The 26,463-nt window shown below is 36.6% G+C and overlaps 1 protein-coding gene across 2 annotated transcripts in view; it reads right to left on the reverse strand.

Annotated features, from left to right (window-relative positions):
- Positions 1-26,463, reverse strand: part of zgc:158403 (tetratricopeptide repeat protein 39A) — a 50,108-nt gene that overhangs the window by 12,182 nt on the left and 11,463 nt on the right. For both annotated transcript variants that reach the window (XM_028823905.2, XM_051920580.1), the window contains exons 3-11: positions 20,745-20,876; positions 14,381-14,457; positions 6,273-6,340; positions 6,129-6,193; positions 5,282-5,381; positions 2,935-3,000; positions 2,228-2,336; positions 1,137-1,204; positions 254-313 (exon numbers count right to left, since the gene is read on the reverse strand). In XM_028823905.2, coding sequence (XP_028679738.1) covers positions 254-313; positions 1,137-1,204; positions 2,228-2,336; positions 2,935-3,000; positions 5,282-5,381; positions 6,129-6,193; positions 6,273-6,340; positions 14,381-14,457; positions 20,745-20,876 — 745 coding nt within the window. The remainder of the gene's footprint in view (positions 1-253; positions 314-1,136; positions 1,205-2,227; positions 2,337-2,934; positions 3,001-5,281; positions 5,382-6,128; positions 6,194-6,272; positions 6,341-14,380; positions 14,458-20,744; positions 20,877-26,463) is intronic.

Genomic DNA, 26,463 nt, shown 5'->3' on the forward strand with positions numbered 1-26,463 from the left:
ACAATGGACCTATAGTGGTGGTCAAGGTTAGTCTTTTTATTACCCAGAGCCACAAGGATTCAACAGGCTTGAAAACAAATTAAACTAATACCTGATCCTATTAAATTATGCACATAAAAACTCTTAACTGAACTGCACTGAGAAAGTTCATGTCCCTGAGCAAAAGTAACATCAGAAAGACACACAAAAAGATTTCTAAGATAATCACTCCCATGGCCCCAGAACCAAACATTTTGTGGCTATTTTTTCTTACCTCATTAATGTTACCTTTAATTTCCTGCAGTCTGCCAGAAAAGAACAGGAATATGGCCCCCTACAAAGGTAGAATACCAAAGAACACAGGCATGATTACTAGTCAGGCCTTTTTTTATTTTATTTTAAATTTGTCAAAATAAAGGCATGTGGACATGTCTTGGTTTTCTTTATAATAAACTTTTCAGTTTTCCTATTTAATCAAAAAAATACAGATTGAATAAAAATTGCAAAAAGATGGCTATATATTTTCAGATGTTCCAGTACACATTAACTATAGCAGTATCACTAAAAAGCCTAGGTTCTAACATGGTTTGTATCATAAAACCAGATGAGTAACACACCGTTCAGTAATATATTTTCAAGGTTTAACATGTTGTATGCCTCCTTATAAAATAAATGTTTTTACTATACTTATATAATTAAACCTTTAGAACCTTTACAACTTAACACAGAATTTTGTTATATGTAATGCAGCATACAATGAGTCTATAGAAGTACCTTTAAAATGATACCAGCTGTTCCTAGATAAGATTTTTACACATGTTAAGTAAAATTAAAACTCCACCCTTTGCTGGCACTTATTAAACACCACTTGACATGTTCAGGACTTCATAGTGATGGGTTTTATTTTATTGCTTTAGCAACTATGTGTGAGTATCTTCACAAGGACCCCATTTACGGTATACATTACATTTGAGGTGAACACAATAAGATACGTATTATACAGGCACATGGTGCCATTTTTTCATGAGTCAGGAATGCTATTTTATAAAATTCTTAACAAAATAATAAACACATATATGAAAAATACATAGATTCGTGTAAAAAAAAAAAAAAAACAAGGTGAAGGTAGATCCGATGTTCTTCCTGTATTAGCTTACTTTGGGATAATGGCTCAAGTAGGGCTTGATTAGATTCTCTGCCTCTAATGTGTCATCCTCCCCTGTCCCTGCAAAAAAGAAAAAAATTAAAAATAAACAGATAAAACTGGTAGCATATGATGAAATTTTAAAAAACGCACTTGGATCAATCATGTCAGCAGCCAAGCAAGCCTGTGCTATTTACGGAAATTGACCTCGGAATAAGTAGGCAGCACCCTATCAAATTCTTTTAGAATTGGTAGTATAAAAATCTGAAAGACTGGCCTGGCACATCTCCGAACTTTGACTAACTATCCTTTCGCACACAACACACTGTTATGAGCCCAGTGACTAGCACATATCTGGATTCACAGTGAAACTTGGGAGTTTTGCTTAGCAAAAAATTCACAATGAAACAGTGTTTCACAATAAGTGAAATTCATTCAATTAGCATAAATATTATCATCTTACCTGCTATCTCTTTCAATTTTGTGCAAAAGTACGGCAACATTTATTGCGGTGTACAGTGTTGAAAGGGGACCTCAGCTAGAGAGTACTTAACCTGCAAGTACTTTGGTGGTGCTTCTCTGCTGCTAAATTCCCTGGGCCAGGGTAAATTGCCACCAGTGAGCTGCCAGAATGTTCCTGGCTTGGATCGGCTTACAAATGTGGGGAAAGTGAGCACAGATACTATTGCCTCTGACCCCAAATGCAACGCAGAGGTGGCAGTACGAATGTGCAGGCAAGCAGTGCACAAGGCAGATGAGACTGCCTGGAGTCAGATGGAAGGAGTCATGAAAGACTGGGGTGGCACTGGATGGCAGCTAAGGAAGGAGATAGCAGTTTTGGCTGCAGAATAACCCTTATGGAGCAATATTACTTCTTTATCACCCCAAAAACTTAAAACCCACAATCCTCATTGCAGTTAATTTTATGTTTCCCAATTGCGAAACCTCATGCAAAAATAATTTTACAGGAAATTTCACAAAAAGAAACTTGTTCTGTTCATCTCTAATCACAATTCAGGGCTTTATATCCTAACTTCATCTACTTGACATTCGAGCTGTATGAGGAATATATACACAATATGCTTGGAAAAAATGTTTCCATACCAAGAATGAAGGTGATGTAAGTGTAATAGCAGAGCAGGAGCATGGTGCACAACAAGGAACGCAGGTTTATGGAGCTGGCTCCTTCATGTAGTTGAGACAGACCATATTCCTGCATAAAAGACAGCACAAAATAATCAACCACACTGCATGACCAACTTAGGAATCTTCTGACGATATTTTTACTGTAAACTGTCAGAAAAACAGCACTTTTCAGTCAATTGATTGTACCCTCCCATGTAAGTATGTATTTGGATGCTTTCTTTTGTATTCAGAGTAAATTTTACAATAAAGAAAATAATTTAAAATTAAAACTACAGTGTTAGAGAGTCTCAACAACTCTTATCAAAATAATCTAGTGGGAGATATTCACAGCCAGCCAGTCATTAGCTCTTCTCAAATGATGATGAAAAGGAACACACTTGGTCAGTGTAAGAGAAAAACTTGCCATAGCAAAAAATAGACAAAATATCATTGGAGGTTAACATACAGTAGGCTATGTGCAGTTCATCTTGGACAGAACGAAAGTCACCATATCATTGATTTCGTTTAATTACTTGCTCACAAAATTCCAGTTGGTGAATACTGATACAGTACTGCCCTTTTGAGAGTAGTAATAAACAATCAATAACTGTTTGTTTTTCTTTCAATAAAGACCATGCTTAAAAATGCAGAACTATCGATTATTAAAGCAGGCAATGTTACTATACCTTACTCCCAGAAAATCCAGCAAACTCTAGAAGCTTTAATATTCGAGGAGGAAAAAGAGACAGGGTCTGAAAGTGACGAAAACAAAATGTAAGAACAGCATTTAATTAATAAACTTAGTCAAAATTATCGTGTATACCGTAACCAAGAGGCAGAAATTAATCAAATCCCGATTTAAAAAACAACCTATTTTAAAATACACAGTGAACAGCCACTTTATTACACTTACATAAGCAAATAGCCTTTCATTCATTCTTGCAACAGTTTGAATTCATCAGGTCATGGACTCAACATTGTGTGGCACAGTAATGCAAGCTCATGTCAGATCTAATATTAGCACAGTAGCCAGTGATTGTTCTTCACTCCAAAATAGCCCATTCCATTTCACTTCATCAATCTGACTGAGAACTGATGACTTGGCAATCCACTGCATTAAGATGAATTTATACTACCTGGACACTGTTACACAACTTTCCTAGCCTTTCTGGTAGAAAAGTATATTTGCATACACAACTGCCTCAGAGAGGTAAATGAATTGTAAACTATCATGACAGGCTAGATGTATTATGGTTCTTTTGGGTAGTTTTACCATGGTTTGGTTTCTGTCCTACTATTCCACTCTGTTCTTTACCTAAAAAAAAAAATAAAAGAAGACTCTTCAAAAAAGAAAATGTCTTTTGATGACAATTTTGTGAAGCACTCGTGAGTTCTGGTTTGCCTTTTTGTGGTTTCTGTATCAAGAAGCTTAATTTGCACTATAAAACAAGCTCCATACTATTGCACTATCAAAACAAGTTTGCATCAGTCCTGGCAGGATTAATACATTACTTCAAAAGGCTTTTGCAATATTATTGTCCTTTCATCAGGATATATCGACAGAAACTGAAAATTTCAGACTAGACAGACATATCTTCCAGTGCCGTGTTTGTGTTCTTTAGCCTACTTGCTTAATTACTAATGTTTTTATTGCTGACATTAAAAGGCAAACCCATTGGGTTATGCATTCTGATGTTCCTCTTTCAGCACTCCATCTGTACTTGGTTGTTAGCTGATCAACTGTAGCATGCCTGGTGCTCCCCTCAAGTCTTACTCCAATGTCCCATTTCTTTAAAGGTTAGTTTCTTACTATAGGATTCATGTTTATCAGAGATGGCAAATTCTGGATATACAGAATGAGTGAAAAACTCCACTAGCGTAACTTTTCCTGATACAGTTCATGCTGGAATGTCTAAAACACACTACTACATCAAATATAAAGCCACAAGTACACACACTCTCACAAACAAAAAAGTACACACACACACACAATTAATAACTTCCTATCTGCTTTGTGTGCACATTCAGAACAATTCTGTCAACGGGCTGAACAGTCAATTACACTTGAGGGGCAGGCATACTTAATAAACCTGAACAAAATATTTAACTGATTTATGAATAAAAAATTAATACACTAGATAAAAATAAATTTAACTGAACTGAATTCTCACCATGAAAACACAAGAAGAAGAAAAACAAAGCTTCCACAGACTCTAGCTTAGCCTACATGCAGGACAGTGATATTACTATATTTTAATATACCTAAATATTTCAAATGGATGCTTGGGTGCCATGCATAGCTAATTTCAGGAAAGAGTGAAAATGTGGCACACATCTGGTTAGACATTGGAAAATGTGCAGTGAATTTGAGCAGAGGGTTCTTTCAAAAGGATTTTGGTCCACCTATTTTTCAAAACTCACACCTGTTCAGTTTTTCTTAAGGGCTATGCTAAAGTTGAAAAGTGTATGCAGATACAACTTAAACTATATACATCCTAAAAACTGTTCCTATGCCCTTTTCATTACTCGTTACAACATACATTATTGTGATATACCTTTTGAGCAAGATACTTGACAAATGAAAGGAGACTATTCAGTTCATTCAAGATAAGGTATGCTCATTTTTTGATTTAGCCACCAATACAGTCTAATCCATTCAATTTCACCAGCTGCAATTAATTTGCAATCACATCAGGATCACCGTATATTTAAGAAAATAATGGCAGCAATCAGCTATCTTTATCTGTTGTCTCAGTCAAACATTGAAAAACTTACCATCTATCTCTTTTTTGGCACCATCATAATATACATACATGTTCTATTTACAACATATATAATGCATACAGTACACAAACATGTATCTCAAATACACACATGCACACACAATTTGCAAGGAACAGTTTACTTTTTTCTCTGCATCTTAATGCTTTATGTAGATGTTTTTAAACTACTTGTGTAACACTAATAAAGCACTTAAATTAAGTACTTTTAATTTATGTAATTAGTTTTTCTTTGATTTAGAAAAAGACATACCAAATTAAAAGCCCCAATCCCCAATGACACCCCTCCTTGCAAGTGTATGTGGCTAGCTCCTTGTTGGAAATTCTGGAACTGAAAAAAATTATGGAGTTCCCTGGAGGAAAAAAAAAACAAACAAAAAAAAACAAACAAACAAACAAACAAAACAGCACAAGATTATGAATGACGATGTCTTAATAAGAAAAAACAATAGACAGGAAACCAAAGGTCACTGTGTTTTACATTACATTTGCATCCCGGTTATACTAATGACAAGCAGTTTTCTACAAACATATTAGCTTTAGTCCTGCTTGCTTAGTCTTTAAAAAACTGTACTGGTAAAGTTTCTTAAAGTATAAAAAAAGTTTTTAAATTGCATGATTTATTCATTATGCACTAATGGTTTGCCACATACCATTAGGTCAATTTAAGTTAATGGCAGAGTTACTTTGTAAAAGTTTTGATCTGAAGCTCTAAAACTATACTGTACACTTTTTTTTTTTTTTTTACTTTTTTTATTTTATTATCTTAAGGATTTTGTTATAATGCACATTTTACGGACCAGTAAAACAAACAGTATTATACTTTATCCAGATAAAATGCCACCTTTCCTGGCAGTATGCATTAAACAGTAAAACAAGGGAGAAAACAAAGAGCCACAGAATTAATAGAAACAGGTTATCTTCAAAATCACACAATAAGTGTGTTTTCAAAATGCTCTCTCTCAAATAATCACATTCCCTTTGTTTTTCTGTTCCACTCTGGTGTCTCTTGCATTACAATTTTAATTTCCTATTTCACTGATCCATCCCCCATACCATTACACTTTAAATCAATGTAATTATGATTAACTCATACTTACTTGTATATCATGTAACTGTTACGCACTTTAATTCCACCCTTGATAAAGCTCACCATATTTTCATCCTTAAGAAATTTTAAGAACACAGAATTATTAACTTAAAACTACAAGCTGCTGTTACTGTGCACAGTTTGCAACTCTTACCTGTAGAAAAGTAAGTGCTGCTCTCTGAAGCAAACATTCAGCATAGCAAACTTCAGCATGCAGTTCCTCTGTGATAACAAAAACATGTAAGTATTTGCACTTTTAGCATTTGCTGTAATAAATTACCTCTGACAATTCTTAACAGTTAAAACACAGAATATTACACATACTGTAGGTGTTCATTGTGCTGTTCTCAATTGCAAAGTAAGTGGAAGTTTAATAAAGATAAAATTATGTTTTCAGCCTTTACAGGGGAAAATAGATAAACATATATGGAAATTTAGAAGTACAATGAGACTAAGACACTTAACTCTATGTCTACTTACATGCAAAAACTCAGTGGGATGGGTGTCTGGTTTGGAGAAATTTGCATACTACAGCATGAGCTCTGTAAAGTCAGTCACCACTTTATTAGGTATAACTGCTAATTCTCTGAATGGGACCTTGCAACAGAAAGGCCATAGCAACTTAAGACAAAGTTGGTTTCCACTCTTATCAGCTAAAAAAAATAGGAAGGTGTGGCTACAATGGGTAAGGAATCATCAAATCGAGATAAAAAATGTCTTCAGTTAACAAACTAAGGTATGGAGATGGTAGAGTCAGAGCTTAGTGAGGCCAGTATGAAACCATGGAGACATCTTGCTTTGTGCCAATGGTACAGGCTAGTAATAATAGTTTGTCTAACTTGTAATAGAAGCTGGTTCTTCATCTTGTCTTTTACAATTATTTCAGTTAATCTGCCTGTGGTGCAAACCAGCCTATAACTTGCTAGACTTAGGCCTAAATATTTTTATTATTTAGCTGGACAACACTTGGAAAAAAAAATGTAAAAGTTTGTATTTACCAGTTTTTAAAAATTATGTACCGATTGCTCATCTCTACTGTCAGCATTAGGGACAAGTTACTGGTAATCAACATCATCAAGAGTTATAATTTGTTTTTGTGTCCAGTAATACACTCTTATACTAAATTATTTTTTTTAGAAACAATGTCAGTAAAAGAATACTTTATAAGAATGATTATTATTTGAAGACAATGCAACACCAAGGCTTAAGGAAAGCAAAGGTGTTATACATTTTTTTAAATGTTGGTGCAAGTCAGGAGAATTTGAGGTTAAAAAGCACAAAGTTCCAGCTAAAATGGAAACTTTTAGTGAGATTGTCTCAGCTTATACCTTCTTCTAGTCACTTATACTTAGACAACATGATTTTATTACCCTATATTCTAATTAAGGCCAAAGCATAAATAACTGCAAACTTTTGTAGAAATGGGTTCAATAGTTTTCACAAGATACTCTTAACGGACAGGGTGAACAATGTGTGCATATATATATATATATATATATATATATATATATATATATATACAGTGGTGTGAAAAACTATTTGCCCCCTTCCTGATTTCTTATTCTTTTGCATGTTTGTCACACAAAATGTTTCTGATCATCAAACACATTTAACCATTAGTCAAATATAACACAAGTAAACACAAAATGCAGTTTTTAAATGATGGTGTTTATTATTTAGGGAGAAAAAAAATCCAAACCTACATGGCCCTGTGTGAAAAAGTAATTGTCCCCTTGTTAAAAAATAACCTAACTGTGGTGTATCACACCTGAGTTCAATTTCCGTAGCCACCCCCAGGCCTGATTACTGCCACACCTGTTTCAATCAAGAAATCACTTAAATAGGAGCTGCCTGACACAGAGAAGTAGACCAAAAGCACCTCAAAAGTTAGACATCATGCCAAGATCCAAAGAAATTCAGGAACAAATGAGAACAGAAGTAATTGAGATCTATCAGTCTGGTAAAGGTTATAAAGCCATTTCTAAAGCTTTGGGACTCCAGCGAACCACAGTGAGAGCCATTATCCACAAATGGCAAAAACATGGAACAGTGGTGAACCTTCCCAGGAGTGGCCGGGCCGACCAAAATTACCCCAAGAGCGCAGAGACGACTCATCCGAGAGGTCACAAAAGACCCCAGGACAACGTCTAAAGAACTGCAGGCCTCACTTGCCTCAATTAAGGTCAGTGTTCACGACTCCACCATAAGAAAGAGACTGGGCAAAAACGGCCTGCATAGCAGATTTCCAAGACGCAAACCACTGTTAAGCAAAAAGAACATTAGGGCTCGTCTCAATTTTGCTAAGAAACATCTCAATGATTGCCAAGACGTTTGGGAAAATACCTTGTGGACTGATGAGACAAAAGTTGAACTTTTTGGAAGGCAAATGTCCCGTTACATCTGGCGTAAAAGGAACACAGCATTTCAGAAAAAGAACATCATACCAACAGTAAAATATGGTGGTGGTAGTGTGATGGTCTGGGGTTGTTTTGCTGCTTCAGGACCTGGAAGGCTTGCTGTGATAGATGGAACCATGAATTCTACTGTCTACCAAAAAATCCTGAAGGAGAATGTCCGGCCATCTGTTCGTCAACTCAAGCTGAAGCGATCTTGGGTGCTGCAACAGGACAATGACCCAAAACACACCAGCAAATCCACCTCTGAATGGCTGAAGAAAAACAAAATGAAGACTTTGGAGTGGCCTAGTCAAAGTCCTGACCTGAATCCAATTGAGATGCTATGGCATGACCTTAAAAAGGTGGTTCATGCTAGAAAACCCTCAAATAAAGCTGAATTACAACAATTTTGCAAAGATGAGTGGGCCAAAATTCCTCCAGAGCACTGTAAAAGACTCATTGCAAGTTATCGCAAACGCTTGATTGCAGTTATTGCTGCTAAGGGTGGCCCAACCAGTTATTAGGTTCAGGGGGCAATTACTTTTTCACACAGGGCCATGTAGGTTTGGATTTTTTTTTCTCCCTAAATAATAAAAACCACCATTTACAAACTGCATTTTGTGTTTACTTGTGTTATATTTGACTAATGGTTAAATGTGTTTGATGATCAGAAACATTTTGTGTGACAAACATGCAAAAGAATAAGAAATCAGGAAGGGGGCAAATAGTTTTTCACACCACTGTATATATTATATATACATATATACACAGTACTGTGCAAAAGTTTTAGGCAGGTGTGAAAAAATGCTGTAAACAAAGAATGCTTTCAAAAATGGAAGTGTTAAGTGTTAATCATTTATTTTCAATCAACAAAATGCAGTGAATGAACAAAAGAGAAATCTAAATCAAATCATTATTTGGTGTGACCACCCTTTGCCTTCAAAACAGCATCAATTCTTCTAGGTACACTTGCACACAGTTTCTGAAGGAACTCGGCTGGTGGTTGTTCCAAACATCTTGGAGAACTAACCACAGATCTTCTGTGGATGTAGGCCTCCTCACATCCTCCTGTCTCTTCACATAATCCCAGACACACTTGATGATGTTGAGATCAGGGCCCTTCCAGGACTTCTTGTTATTCTTTACGCTGAAGATAGTACTTAATGACTTTGGCTGTATGTTTGGGGTTGTTGTCCTGCTGCAGAATAAATTTGGGGCCAATCATACACCTCCCTGATGGTACTACATGATGGATAAGTATCTGCCTGTATTTCTCAGCATTGACAACACCATTAATCCTGACCAAATCTCCAACTCCATTTGCAGAAATGCAGCCCCAAACGTTCAAGGAACCTCCACCGTGCTTCACTGTTGCCTGCAGACACTCATTATTGTACTGCTCTCCAGCCCTTCGACGAACAAACTGCCTTCTGCTACAGCCGAATATTTCAAATTTTGACTCATCAGTCCAGAGCACCTGCTGCCATTTTTCTGTACCCCAGTTCCTATGTTTTCGTGCATACTTGAGTCGCTTGGCCTTGTTTCCACATCAGAGGTATGGCTTTTTGGCTGCAACTCTTCCATGAAGACCACTTCTAGCCAGACTTCTCCGGACAGTAGTTGGGTGTACCTGGGTCCCACTGGTTTCTGCCAATTCTGAGCTGATGGCACTGCTGGACAACTTAAGATTTTGAAGGGTAATAAGCTTGATGTGTCTTTCATCTGCTGCACTAAGTTTCCTTGGCCGACCACTGCGTCTACGATCCTCAACGTTGCCCGTTTCTTTGTGCTTCTTCAAAAGAGCTTGAACAGCACATCTTGAAACCCCAGTCTGCTTTGAAATCTTTGTCTGGGAGAGACCTTGCTGATGCAGTAGAACTACCTTGTGTCTTGTTGCTGTGCTCAATTTTGCCATGACATGAAACTGTCTTCCACAACCTCACCTTGGTAGCAGAGTTTGGCTGTTCCTCACCCAGTTTTAATCCTCCTACACAGCTGTTTCTGTTTCAGTTAATGACTGTGTTTCAACCTACGTGTGACATTGATGATCATTAGCACCTGTTTGGTAGAATTGGTTGATCAGACACCTGACTAGAATCCTACAAAATCCCTGACTTTGTGCAAGTGTACCTATAAGAATTGATGCTGGTTTGAAGGCAAAAGGTAGTAACACCAAATAGTAATTTGATTTAGATTTTTCTTTTGTTCGCTCACTTTGCATTTTGTAAATTGATAACAATAAACAATCATTATTTATATTTTTGAAAGCATTCTTTGTTTACAGCATTTTTTCACACCTGCCTAAAACGTTTGCACAGTACTGTAATATACATATATACATATACACACACACATACATATATATACATACATATATACACACACACATATATATACATACATACATATATATATATATATAAACATACATATATACACACACACACACACACACATACAGTCATATGAAAAAGTTTGGGAACCCCTCTAATTCTTTGGATTTTTCTTTATCATTGGCTGAGCTTTCAAAGTAGCAACTTCCTTTTAATATATGACATGCCTTATGGAAACAGTAGTATTTCATCAGTGACATTAAGTTTATTGGATTAACAGAAAATATGCATCATAACAAAATTAGACAGGTGCATAAATTTGGGCACCCCAACAGAGATATTAACATCAATACTTAGTTGAGCCTCCTTTTGCAAATATAACAGCCTCTAGACGCTTCCGATAGCTTTTGATGAGTGTCTGGATTCTGGATGGAGGTATTTTTGACCATTCTTCCATACAAAATCTCTCCAGTTCAGTTAAATTTGATTGCTGCCGAGCATGGACAACCTGCTTCAAATCATCCCAAAGATTTTCAATGATATTCAAGTCAGGGGACTGTGACGGCCATTCCAGAACATTGTACTTCTCCCTCTGCATGAATGCCTTTGTAGATTTCGAACTGTGTTTTGGGTCATTGTCTTGTTGGAATATCCAACCCCTGCGTAACTTGAACTTTGTGACTGATGCTTGAACATTATTCTGAAGAATTTGTTGATATTGGGTTCAACTCATCCGACCCTCGACTTTAACAAGAGCCCCAGTCCCTGAAGTAGCCACACAGCCGCACAGCATGATGGAACCTCCACCAAATTTGACAGTAGGTAGCAGGTGTTTTTCTTGGAATGCGGTGTTCTTCTTCCGCCATGCAAAGCACTTTTTGTCATGACCAAATAACTCATCTATCCAAAGCACTTTGTTCTAAAATGAGTCTGGCTTGTCTAAATGTGCATTTGCACACAACAAGCAACTCTGTTTGTGACGTGAGTGCAGAAAGGGCTCCTTTCTCATCACCCTGCCATACAGATGTTCTACAATTCAGCGCAATTTGTACAAAGAATGATGTACAGATACACCATCTGCAGCAAGATGTTCTTGCAGGTCTTTGGAGGTGATCTGTGGGTTGTCTGTAACCATTCTCACAATCCTGCGCATATACCGCTCCTGTATTTTTCTTGGCCTGCCAGACATGCTGGGTTTAACAGCAACTGTGCCTGTGGCCTTCCATTTCCTGATTCCATTCCTTACAGTTGAAACTGACAGTTTAAACCTCTGAGATATCTTTCTGTAGCCTTCCCCTAAACCATGAGACTCAACAATCTTTGTTTTCAGATCTTTTGAGAGCTGCTTTGAGGATCCCATGCTGTCACTCTTCAGAGGAGAGTCAAAGGGAAGCACAACTTGCAATTGACCACCTTAAATACCTTTATATCTCATGATTGGACACAACTGTTTATGAAGTTCAAGGCGTAACAAGCTCATCCAACCAATTTGGTGTTGTAAGTAATCAGCATTGAGCAGTGACAGGCATTCAAATCAGCAAAATTACAAGAGGACCCACATTTGTACACAGCCAGTTTTCAGATTTGATTTAATTTCATACAACTAAATACTGCTTCACTAAAAATCTTTGTTTGGAAAACACCCCAGTACTCAGATATTCCTAGAAAATGAAAGACATACCACTGTTATCTTTTTTTGTTGAAAGGAGAGTAAATTATTATGCAGGCTGAGAGGGGTTCCCAAACTTTTTCATATGACTGTATGTATGTATGATATATATATATATTTTATATAATTATATATATATAAACCATATTTAAATGAAGGCCATCCTGGACTGGGTGCCACTCCATCACAATACTGTAAAATAATATTTTTTTTACATTTATATAGTGCTTTTCTCTACTCAAAGCACTTTTCATAATGAGTGGGGAGCCAATTCAAGTACCAGTAATGTGTAGCATCCATCTGGATGATGTGACGGACGGTGGCCATTTGTACCAGTACGCTCACCACACATGAGCTATTAGGTAGGGAAGTGGTGACAGAGATAGCCAATTCGATACAGGGAATGATTTGGGGGCCAGAATGACTAGACAATGGTGGGCAATTTAGCCAGGGCATCGGTATACACCCTGCTCTTTACAAAGGATGCCCATGGATTTTTTTTTATGACCACAGAGAGTCAGGACCTCGGTTTTACGTGTCATCTGAAAGACAGCTTCATTTCTACAGCACAGTGTCCTTGTCACTGCACTGGGGCATTGTTATCCACATTCAGACCACAGGGTAAGCACCCCCTGCTGGCCTTGCCGACACCTCTTCCAGCAGCAACCCACGTTTTTCCAAGATGGTCTTCCATCCAAGTACTAGCTGGGCCCAAACAGGCTTATCATTAGGTGCATGTGGTGTGGATGCTCATGTCATGCTGATAAAGTATATTCTAAATAAAGTAATATACAAAAATATAAAGCAAAATAAAAACCACAGGTCATTTTCTTACATGAAAACAATAACATCATAACTGACAATTAAAGCCTATGTTACATTAAATGTCCTTTCCAGCAATTTTCAGTGGTAGCCTTTTTTTTTAGGGCACACTCCCATGAAGCTGATCGCATAATGTGACTCACTATGATAAAATCAGAAAGGTTTGATTATGTCTATAGTTGGAGGGGTGGGTTGTGTGTGTGCAGGGGAGCTGACAACCAATGAAGGCTCATCCGGAAATGGAATGTATAGAAGGCAGCGACGAAAAATAAGAAACATAGGAGTTTTGAACTTCGCAAAGAGAAGAGAAGCTCATCTGTCTGATGTCTCTTATTTATGTATTAAAACAGAATGGAAAAAAGAAAATTAGTGCAGAGACTGGGGCTACACTTGCTGTACCAGCTAAATCTTTCGTACAGCGCTACTTTCGCTTCACCAGTCAATACAAGGGCTTTGGTCCTCACAAACAGAGGAGAGGCTCATCTGTCTGATGTCCTGTGTTTTACATATCATAACAAAATGGAAAAAAGAAATAAAGGACCAGGATAGCTGCTGAAGTAGCCACAGCTATTATCCCCTTACACAGTGCCAGTTCTGTCAGGCTGTACGCTAATGGCTGTCACAATGGCCAGTTGATTAAGTGTGAAATAGGTAGCGATTTTCAAAAGTTTAAATTGACATGGACTGGCAACGAGGTCAGCGACTGTGGGGGGAAATCTGAATGCCCAACAACAAGAAGTCATGTAATGCGACATTAGCTTATACAAAACACAAACCCCTGTGCTCAACAGAGGAAATGTAGCCTTTTTATCCTTTATATTGTTGGTATAAATTAATATTCAAATGTTTTCCCCAAAACCAGTCAAAGAATGGTGCAATGAATGAAGACTTGGTGTGACAAACCGTGAAAAATGGTGTCCTGTTCCTAAACACAAACATGTGTATACATTGTGTGGTAGTAGAAAAGTTTCACATATGCCACAGTAGTCCTGCTCGACCAGAATGACAATTAGTGTTTATAGAAAGAAAAACTCAGACTTACCTTCTGTATATGTTTCTCCTGTGTTTTTATTTACTAGGCTTGTAATCGACCCAACCATAGAGGACTTCTTTCTGAACCTTGGCACATTTACAAAAAAAAACAAAAAACAAAAAACTGCCTAAATATTCAATCAGGTGGCTTGTCCATATTTTATTAAAAGGAAAAACTACTGTATTATTATATTTAGCTGAAGAGAGCATAGTGTGCAGTTAAATCATGTGCATATCACAAATACCCCAGCTTCACTCTCACTATCTGTTTCTATTACAATGAAAAGTCTTTGAAAGGGATAAGGAAAATAGCATATTATTGCAGGCTCTGTTAAACAAAGTTCTCCATTTTACCCTAGGAACTGATATATCTATGCTTGCTTACATGCTTGTCAAATTGCTTCCCTAGATGACTCAATTTATCAAATTCAGGAAAAATTAGAGCGGCCAGATGTTTGGTCAAGTGTGAGTTATGTGCCACTTTAACATGGCCTCCAGAGAGGTATAGGGATGAAACATCCAGGTGGAAACAGTAATGGTTTTCAGCCATCATCGAATTATTTTTCTAACACCTTTGATGATTAACACTGTTTCAAAGTTCTATACATTTATTGTGTAGGATAACATTTCTTAACTGGCTTAGTCAAAGAGACCCAGTGGGAATTACACCTGCAACACTGAGTGAGGATTCCAGTCCAGTTCCTCAACCAGCATACAGTATCACCCTAGTGCTTCCACTATTCATGTACAGTATAAAAAAAAAAAGAAAATACAAAATTAGTGATCAATTCAGTGGCTGGGGAGCTGGGATGACACATGGCAAAAGCATCTCGGATAAAAAGTGCAAGACCCCAAATAGCACTAACACAAGAAAAGTAACTTCAAAGATGTCTCATATACTACAAATGAGTTAATGATAAAGGACACAAGCCTCTTTTCCAATTAGCTTACTTATGACAATTTAACTTCAAAAATGCCTCCATCACCCTCTACTCATATCTAAAACTCTGCCATAGCATCTGCTTTCATGCAGTCGAGAATGACAAACGTTTCAGACATGCTAATTCTTCAGCCAATCACCCTCCACTCAGCCTTCATCTGTTATGTCAGATGAATGCAATTGGTGGTGTGATGTTCCAGGTTAAGAGCGGTAAGAATAATTGTATATTGCAAATTATACTTCGGTCTCCTCAGGAACAGTGAGATAGAGTCATTTATGTCTGATGTGAAAATATTGACACTTGATCTCTTCCACAATTAAGCTAGGCCACCCAAGTTAACACCTCACAAGGAATTCTCAAGTCAGATTATCTCTAACAAGGACAATCTGCCATGGCAACATGACTTGACCTTTACACGAGAAGAACCCATCATTGGGACTAAAGTTCTAATTACCACCCTTTTAAGATTAATAACAAAGTGACACTTTGAAGATAATCAGGACCCTCTGTGAAGACGCATTTTATGATAGCTATTCAAAAGAGCATAAAGGAAACCTGTTAGTTAAAAGAGAGGTAAATGATGCACTATGATCAAGGAAAAAAACAGAGTACTAGAAAGTTACAAGTAAACATGACCTGACCACAAAGAATATGAAAGCATGATGCATATAATTATATACTATTTCAGGTCTGAACATTACAAAATTTTGAAAAAAATGAGTAAATATTAAACAACAATTACAGATTTCAATTCAAAGTGACAAGATTAAGTTGAATTTTAGGGCTATCCACTTTTGACATCTTTTTGTTTTATTGTTTCTTTCTTATTGCCCAAGAATTAGTAACCCTAAATATATCAGTGCTAAATAAAATAAGAAACTAATGTATGTGTTTAGATTGATTATAAGCAAATGAAAAATACTATTCCTAATAGTTTTACTTATGAAAGTTGACAGAATCTAAAATGAATGAATAAATGATCTTTTTCAAAGCAAGATGGAGTATTTTAAGTGGCATGAAGCACCACTTTAATATGCCGCTACTTTTTAACTTATGGGTTGTGTTTTTATTTTAATTTTAGATTTTATTTATTTACCTCAGTCCAACAATTGTTTTTTTCTGTAAGTGCTCTCCTGGTAGCAGGAGAATAGGAAGCATCATTTAACATTATAGTTGAGAACATACAATTACAAACTGCACAATTAAAATACAGTGCACTGTACTAATGGCATAGCATTTGCTTTCATTCAGCCTTGTAAATGCAAGTTATACACACCAGACTTTGCTTATTGTTGTAAACATAGCAATAAAGAACATTATATTCACTACACAAAACTTCATATTATATACACAAAGCTCATTCTCCCCAAAATCTTACTGAGATGGATTGTTGTGACTAATGAGTTTTATTTTCACTTAATTCTTCTAATTTTATAGAGCAGATTACAGATATGTAAAACTGACTTGGCACATGTTTTCAAACAATTAAGTTAAAAAAAAGCAGTTCTCTGCTTTCTGTGTAATTCTAATAATGTAACCATGGAAACTAAGAACTATATTTATGCCAGTTTAAAACAAATTAGTACTTCAGAAATTGCTTATACAGTAGATAACAATGTCTGCTCCAAGAAAAACTTGCAAGAGATAGATTACTGCATCCTGTTGCAGTAAGTTTTACTTTCACTTAATTATCACTAGTATAATTGTGAAGATTGTGAAACAGCAACATATGCTTGCATTTATACTGGGCTGTGTGTGCTTTTACAGGCAGCTGTACAAACAAACCATGAGCTCAACACTTCTTTATCATAAACTAGATCCACGGGAAACAGGCAAAGTAATTCAATTTATCTATTAATAAATCCAAAAGTTGGGACAAACGGAACAATCCAAACCAGAACAATGCTAGTTGGTTTCTGTTTATTTCCTTTCCATTATTGATAGTGAGGATGGGGAATAGGGAAGAATAGGCTGGTGGCAGAGGTGTCTTCTAAATAAAATTATCTTAAAATTCACAGGAAGATGGTAATCTGGTCACAATAAACCCTGGTGTGCTATGACAATCTAAATATAAATGCAACTACCAGACAGCAATGCACTGAAATCACTAGAAACAGAGCAGACCACACTAGGAAAGTCCAAAAAGCCACAGACTTATTAAAATGTCCAATAGAAATATGTATGGACATTTATTTCTACATACATTTCAGTGATAAAGAACTTGCATATCTGGAAAGCCTCTGGAGGCTGAGGTTATTATAAAGGTTTCTTAATCTTTTATTTTTTTTAAAGTAATAAATTGTTTATTAAGCAGTGTACCAGTAAGAGTTATCTCAGACAGAGCTGTTACAGGAATTATGATTACTGTGATTCAAAACCAATAAATGATCAAAGATTTTAGTACAATAATATCTGAACAAGATACATTCCCAAAACATGTAACCCAGTCACCAAGATGCCCGATGATTTCACTAACAATTCAGATCTTGACTCGGGTATATTTTGTAATTTGTAACTGTAGAGAAATGAGAATGTTGAGACGAATGTGGGGAATACAAAACAGAATAAAAAAAATGAGGCAATCAGAGGTACAACAAAACTGGGAGAGACATCTAAGAAAGTACAAGAAAAAAGTAAGTTGAAGTTATATATATTTGTGATAAAGAGGGGCAATGAAAATTTGGGGAAAGAGGGATGGAAACCGAAGTACAAGGGAAAGAAAAAGCTAGAAAATCCAAAGTGGAGATGAATGGATAAAATAAAAAGATTTTCAAGGTAAAGGTTCAACTGGGGAGGAGTTGCAGGACCATGCTGTACGGAGAATATCACAGAAGTGGGAAAAGATGAAGAAGATTAACTTGAGAAAGATGTACAATTTTGAGTTTTAATAGGCCAGGTTTCATACAAACTAATAAAGAGTGGATTTTACAATGGATTGACCTTAATTGATTTTTTGAAAATGTGATTGAAAGGCCCTGTTCTTAATGTTGCCTAAGATCGTCTCCTGGTACACTGTTGTAAAAGCACTGGTATAGCTAGGAGATACCTACAGATCATTGTCACAGCTAGAAAAGTATAATTTCTACATTAGATACTGAGGCAATATCAGGAAAGTAGACCAGGTTTTCTTATGACAGTATTAGTAATCCGTAATGTCATTTTAGATAGCTACAGGGAGGCAAGACTCTTTCTATGTTTATTTACTGAATTCTTCAGTTTAATTTGATTTAAAGTGTAAGCATGCTAATAACAAGACAAAATGCTGGGGTAAAAAGTTTTATGAAAATATTTTAAAATTCTCTTAATTAACCCATATACATAAAAAGATGCTTGGTCACAAGGGCATTGCTCATAAATTTTACAACATTTGCCCAAAGGCATTTGACACAGGTTGCTTGTTTACCTTCTGAAATATGTGGTTACTGACAAGCAAACTAAAATGAAAAGCCCCACGCTTTGAAGTGTAAATTCTAAATGCACACTAAATTGCCTCCATGAGTGGGTATGGTTGTCTGCACGAGTGTGTCCTGTGATGGGCAGCATCCAGTGCTGATAGAAATAACCTCTGTTCCCAGCAACCTTAAACCAGCTAAGCAAGTTTGGGATTTTAAGATAAAATAATGCTTAAAATGAGGAAGAATTACTTCCAACCCAACTAAGAAACATATACACACTTGATAATAAAGGACTGTAAGAGTTTGGCTGGTCTGTGAAATCCTAATTAATGATGATTGGACTTAATGGGCAGACTGTCAAAATACCCATAACTTTATTGAATCCACTTGTCCATCATCAACAATGCAGGCTGTAGGTGGCAGTGTAATGGTGTAGTTTTTGTTTTCATGATACAAATTGGATCCTACATAAAAAGCAGAACAAATCTTAAATGCCACAGGATTCCAGAAGACTACTACTGACAAGGTGCATCCCTTCATACAACAGTGTCCCTAGCTTGTGAGTGGGTTTTTCAGTAGGAATAATGCTCCACACCACTATGTTAGGAAAGCTATGGCATGGTTCATGATCAATAAAACTTATTCAGGCTGAAAAAAAAAAAAAAATCTCGCCAGTGACCACAGCGCCATTTAAAAAACAAAGTATCTTTGGGTTTAAAGAGACGTGCTGTTGGAAATCAAGATCCACCATTTAGGAAGACGTTTGAGAATCCCTCAGGAAGTTACAGGATAAGAAATTCAACACTTGATTATTTACATGATGTGCTGGAAAGAAGCCACATGACCTCCTGACCACTAGAAAAGACAAAATTCCTCTTTTTAAAGAGCATGGATATTTTCATTTAAGAAAACAGGCAGCTAATAAGCTGTTGCAGAAACCAGGCCTTTTAAAGATTACACTGCGTTGGGCCAAGGGAGGGGGTGGTTGGTACATGGACAAATGGAACAACTACAGTCAATTTTAGTCTGGTGTTTCTATAGCCAAAACAGGGCTGTCTATAACCACAGAGGCAATTCAGATTGTTGCTTAGAGAGAGAGTCGCAAAGCTACCTTAGAGGCCAGTGGTCTCACTGAGTAAAGTAAAAAGGAGTATTGGGGTGAAGTGATCAGAGTGCAGTGAAAAGGCCCAGGCTTTAAGAGAGAGAGAGAGAGAGAGAGAATAGACAGGAGGTGATTTTTTGGGGTAAGAGAAATACAATACAATTTATTTTTGTATAGCCCAAAAATCACACAAGAAGTGCCACAACGGGCTTTAATGGGCCCTGCCTTGTGGGTAATTGGGAAAGCCACCCTTTTTTTGACAGACAGACATTTGGTAAAGGGAGGTCCAGATGGATACCAAAGTTTTGATTCATTATCAGTTGCAGTTTGTTCTCTCCCTGTATACCCCTCTTTTATGTTCCGTTTCATTTAACATACAGCAAATACAACATGTTTAATTACTTTTGGCTGTCTCAAGAGCGTCATATGTTGCAACTCTTGTCACACAGTATGTACTTAATAATAATCATTCAAAATATGTTCTTTGAATCAGGATAAGGAACACTACATACAAGACTGAAATCCAGCAGAGTTTCTGTGACATTTACTGTAGTGAATCGATATAAAATATTTTCAAGCACTGACAGGAGCTTTGGGATAACTTCCAGTTTGAAAATTCACAATCCACATAAGGTTTCTCTCTTGGAGTTTTACATTTTATTTTCTGTCCTTTAATTTTGTAACCTCAACTAACAAATCATGACAAACAGGCCCATAGTGGCTAAGCTTATATGAGCGCATTTCAGTGTAGCAATTTCCTTTATGACCTTTGCTATTTTTTTAGTTAAGGCCATCTCTTATATACCGAGTTCACTCTTAAGCAACATATTCTTCACACTTTTAAGCTCTCCTTCATAAATCAAAACAGAAGTAAAGCAGCAGTAGTTTAGTTCCACTCCTAGGCTCAATTTCATTTCTGCAGTACTTGCAACATACCTCTGACACACATCCTGTGCTTCCTTCATGACACTGCCTGCAGTAATGATGTCAGAGTGCTCAAATGTCATCATGGCTTGCATTTCCAAAATGATGGCATAGACAAGGGCATGATACATGCTTTGTTTAATCCTGTAGGAAGAGGAAACAAGAAGTCTAGACAGAGGTCCAAAAACATTGGTTATGATCAGGTTATAAGCATTTCGAGCCAATGATTTTTGTAAGTATGTCTCTATAAACAAAATGCTTTATTAAAATTTTCTTATACATTTTGAGTCCAAACCAGAGCTGAAGCCAATCTTTGCAGATAAAAACAACTACTACCGTCCTAGTAATTTTGAGTAAAATATTCAAAAATAGCCATTTTCATACAGAATTATTATAAAGTTAATTGATTAACATTTATATTTATTGTGCCTTGAGTCAGAGACAAACAGTACGGTAAGTATAGAGTTAGAGCTTCTGACGTTGAGCATTCAGTCAATCTTGATTATTCATAATAACTTTTGCAACAAGGTGCCATCTCACAAAATGTAGCTTTTAGAAATAAATATTAAGGTACCACATAGACTCTGACAGATAAAGTGACTCAGTCTAGGTCACACAGTAAGGATCTACACATGCAACATTGTGATTTCAAATACAACAGTCATCACTGCACTTTACACTACAGACAGGTAAAAGCGGTATGTCAGGGACATATTACAAAACTAGCAGGAATTAAACTTAGCCACTTGCAGCCAAAATTTGGTAACTTTCAAGGTGACAACAATTCAATACAATTTAAAGATAGCCAATTTAAGTACCAGGTATATAACCACCTTAAGATATCACAAAAAAATTAGAAGTGGTATTTCACCCAAACACTCTGTGGCTTCTAGTTTGTATCTTTAAACACACTGCCAAATTACATTTCTGGTCCCCAAGAGATCTGACGACAAATAAAAATGATTCCGTTTTCATGCTCCTGCTACAACAATGCACGCTTAGATAAATTACAGCTGATACACTTTAATGAAGTCCAAATGTGCCTGGAACAGAACACACCTCTAATAACTCAGCTGTATTTTGTAAATGACAACAGCATAATAAAAGTCATCTCATTTTAGTAAGTGGGGAACTGAGTGTAAAGGTAGAAATTTTCTCTTTTACACTCCTATCAGTGTATACTTCTTAGGATATAACCTGTTGTAATCTGTGAATCTTGCTCTGCACTCTCTGAAAAGTCAAAAGGACAGGACTTTGCAGTCCCACCCATATTTACCTCCTTGCAGGCAATCACTGCTGTGGGGTGTAACCTAAGCAAACAGAACTGTATCCTGGTTAGAGCACATGACAAAACTTCATTCCTGATGCTCATTTTCTTTCAGATGCACGAGTCATGTCTTCAGGTGTTCAATATAACATTACCTTCAGATTAGTTAGCTGGACTACTCTGTTGGTACTTTCAGTAAATCACAGAGAGAAAAGTCAAGCAAAATGACACCTTTTATTGGTTAACTAAAAAGATTACAATATGCAAACTTTCAAGGCAACTCAGGCCCCTTCTTCAGGCAAGATGTAATACAGAAACTGGAGTTCCCCGTGTTTATATACACACTAGGACAAGAAACAACATTGGTAAATCTTTAAGTGAGAAATCTTAAATGTAAAAAATTAATAGATTCCTTCAGGCTAGGGTTCATTTAACAAGAAAGAGAACAATGTATGGTCAAAATCTTTGGATAAGATAACTGTCCAAAAAAGTCTTTTGAAGTTTCTGATGAGTTTTTCAAAACAATATGGGTCTGTAGACAGGTTGTCTGTGTCAGTCTGAGAGATGCAAACAATCCTCATATCTGGCCATAAAACTCTTGTCTCTATTCAAACCATGTTGTAATGTATTAAATTTTAGCATGAGTTTAACTTCCCATTCTTTTCTCTTCTTGCTGTGTGTTGAAGTTGCCCATAAGCACTGTGACTTTAAAGTCCCTCTCACAGTGTCCATGGCTGTTGAAGTGGTCCACAATAGGAATATCTGTGTTGCCACGTTTAATGTAGAACCTGTGTAAATTCATTCTCTGGCAGAGTGTTTGTCCAGTTTATCCCACAGAGTGCAGTGTCAGGACATTTCATGCAGAGAATTAGGTAGACCACATTAGATGATCTGCAGGAAAATTATCCCTTTATGTGATGTGCTAGTCGGCAGTGTGGTATAACTATACGGTCTGTATTATAAATGTGGGCACATGTTTTACATCTTTTCTGTAGGCAGGGAGATGTGCCATTTTCTGTTGGTTCACTTAGGGAGCTTCGGACAACTAGTTGCTTAAGGTTTGGTGGTTGTCTGTATGTCAGGAGGGGAGGTTCAGGAAATACATTTTTCAAAGTCAAAAGTCAAAGTGAACTTTATTGTCATCTCAACTATATGCAAGTATACAGATAGACGAAATTGCGAAGCTCAGGGTCCACAGTGTAACAACATGACGTGCAAATAATAATTTAAAAATAGAATTAAAATTTAAATTAAAATTAAAACACAAACAAGACAAGACATTGCACAAAGACAAGACAAAGACAAAGAAGTAGCAGCAATATTGATGTGAAAGATATGTAATATAATAAATAAATAATAAATAATAGATAATACAGAAATTATCAGTGTATGATAATTGTTGTTTAAGATATGTGTAAACAATGACAGGTCAGAATGTTTCACAGCAGAAGGATAACAAGAGTGTCAAAATACTTAAAGGTCAGTAGGAGATTTTCAGTTCTTCTCTACTTGCACACTCATCTTTGCAGGACAGTGGTTCACATGTATAAAAGTTCTGTTTTTAGAGGTGGTTGAGGCTGTGTGGAAGGTCCCAGGGGGCAGCCTGGTGTTAAGGAGTCTAACAGCTTGGGGGTAAAAACTCATCTGCAGCCTGGCAGATCTGGCTTTGATGCTGCAGTATCTTCTCTTGGATGGCAGTAGTGTGAAAAGTCCATGTGAGGGGTGTAAGTCAGTGTTTGGTCCTGAGTTGCCTCGAAAGCTTGCATATTGTAAATTTTTTAGTTAGCCAATAAAAGGTGTCATTTTGCTTGACTTTTCTCTACATTCATAATGGCTAACACGGTACAACATCCCAGTACTACAGTAAAGCACATGGAATTAAAGCAATTCAATTAAGTACACGGAATGGATAGCAATGGTCAGCCATTTTTGAGAAGATAAAAGGAATGCACAATGTTATAAAAGACAGCATGCTTAAACAAAGATGTATGAACAAGACACACAACACAAAAGGAGCATGTAATCAATCACACAATTAACATTTTCTTTGATGTTTTGCACTAAGTCCCCAGAAATCATGTGTTATACACTATGGTTTATTTTGAATATCCTGCATTAATTACTATAGTCCAGTCCCATAATAAAAAGATGACACTCTGTGGGTGAAAACTCTTGCAACACTGTGCATTAAAAGGAAAAAAAGAAACAATTTCTTTTAAATTGTGGACAAGGTCATCAGACTGTCTTATTTGATATTACTATGCTAATCCCCAAGTTGAAATTATCTTGTTTTTCTTTTTTGTTCTTTATTTCACCTTATACAATTTCTTGTATTAGGAATTTGTTAGTTTTCGCATATACCCCTTGGGGTCAGAGCACAGGGTCAGCCATTGTACAGCGCCCCTGGAGCAATTACAGGTTAAGGGTCTTGCTCAAGGGCCCAGCAGAGTAGGATCTCTTTTGGCAGTGACGGGGATTGGAACCAGCAACATTCTGGATACCAGCACAGATCCTTAGCCTCAGAGCCATCACTCCGCCCCAATAACACCTTTTGGCATTATCTTTGGGAAACAGATGAATGATATCAACAGTTTAGTTGCAATAAGCACTAGAATTAAAATTATTTTTTGGTTTCATTAATATAATCAGTATAATTTAACTCTATGTTTATTTACATACTAGCAAAATACCCGCGCTTCGCAGCGGAGAAGTAGTATGTTAAAGAGGTTATGAAAAAAAAAGGAAACATTTTAAAAATAACGTAACATGATTGTCAATGTAATTGTGTTGTCATTGTTATAACTGTTGCTGTCTTTTATATATATATATATATATTATATATATAATATACACACACACATAAACATTTATATACATATACATATATATACATATCTACATATACACATCTACATATATATACACACATACATAAACACACACAAGACTTACTGACTGAAACGGGCTTTCATTGACAATCATGTTACGTTATTTTTAAAATGTTTCCTTTTTTTTTGATAACCTCTTTAACACACTACTTCTCCGCTGCGAAGCGCGGGTATTTTGCTAGTATATATATATATATATATATATATATACACATATACACACATACATGCAGTTTTAATAACACAGAAATCAATATAAACATTAACATCATTATCATATGAGAATATGAAGTAATATATAAGAAGCACTTTTCATATAAATATAAATTATTAAACAGTAAAATCTTCTTCTGTAATTTGCTACCGTGGCAATTTGTGTGTCTGTCCAGGATTTTAAATGACCTGTAGCTCGCAAACCGTTTCACCTATACACTTGAAATGTGGTACACATATAGTACGTCACGTCTACTATCCGCTTTATGGGTGATGATTGTTTTACTCTTTTTATGTTTATTTTATTTTATTGTAGAATCAACTCCTATCTGCGCAGAGCAGGGCAGCCGTGGGCGGATGCGTATGGTGTATTCACTCCATGTTATCGTGCATTGCGCTGTCAGTGGTATTTTGATAAAAGAATTTGAACAACATATAAGAAGCGTATAAATTATTAAACAGTAAAACATTAACATTTAAGAAGTAAAGTTACATTAAGTACTACTGCAGTGCCTTTGGGTATACCTCATTTTTTGTTTGCCCATTACATGCTTAAATGTATACATTTTTTGGTGCACCTACCCGAGAACACGCGACATATAACCGAGCGTGGGAGAAGCATGGATTTTAAACACGCGTTGAGTTCATCTGCTGGTCTCCCTCGTGGAATAACTGGTAATGTTTGAGTAAAATGTACAGCGAGTAAAACGACATTACCTCCTATTTTTTTTTTTACGATCTCTGAGATCTTGCTTTTTTCGGTTCAAGGCTTCATAAGTTCTTTTATGTTGTATGGTGTACTTATCCCAAACCATCATCTTTGAATGTTGCAAGACTTTCACCTTGTATGTAGATCGGGGTAATTACATTCATTGCATTCCTAGTCTGAATCACAATCTGATTGTATGGGTGGTTACCTGCCAGTGTAGGGTTGCCACCCGTCCTTTGAAATACGGAATCGTGCCGCGTTTGAGAATGAAATTGCACGTCCCGTTTTGAATCAATACTGGACGGGATTTATCCCGTATTTTTTTTATCATTTTTTTTTTAAAGCAGCGTCTCATGCAAATCATCCCACACGCATTTTATGAAGATGCCTCCTTTCCTACTTTTGATTGGGTAATACTTGATGTCATCGTTAGTTTGATTGGTGTTTTTAACTGTCCAGTGAGGAGGGCGTGTCTTTTAAGTACAGTCTGCAAAGTGTTGGCACTGAGATGTGGCGTCAGCGCCATAGTTGAAGCCCCTAACGTTGCGGTCAGCAAGTCGGCTAACATCCGCCATGTGCCGTCTTTCAGTTGCGAGAAGCAGATCATAGAATGGTTGAAACTGTTGCCCCTAACGTTGTGCCACGGCGTGTGGT

This window comes from Erpetoichthys calabaricus, chromosome 17, assembly GCF_900747795.2.
Source record: "Erpetoichthys calabaricus chromosome 17, fErpCal1.3, whole genome shotgun sequence".
Classification (NCBI taxonomy): domain Eukaryota; kingdom Metazoa; phylum Chordata; class Cladistia; order Polypteriformes; family Polypteridae; genus Erpetoichthys; species Erpetoichthys calabaricus.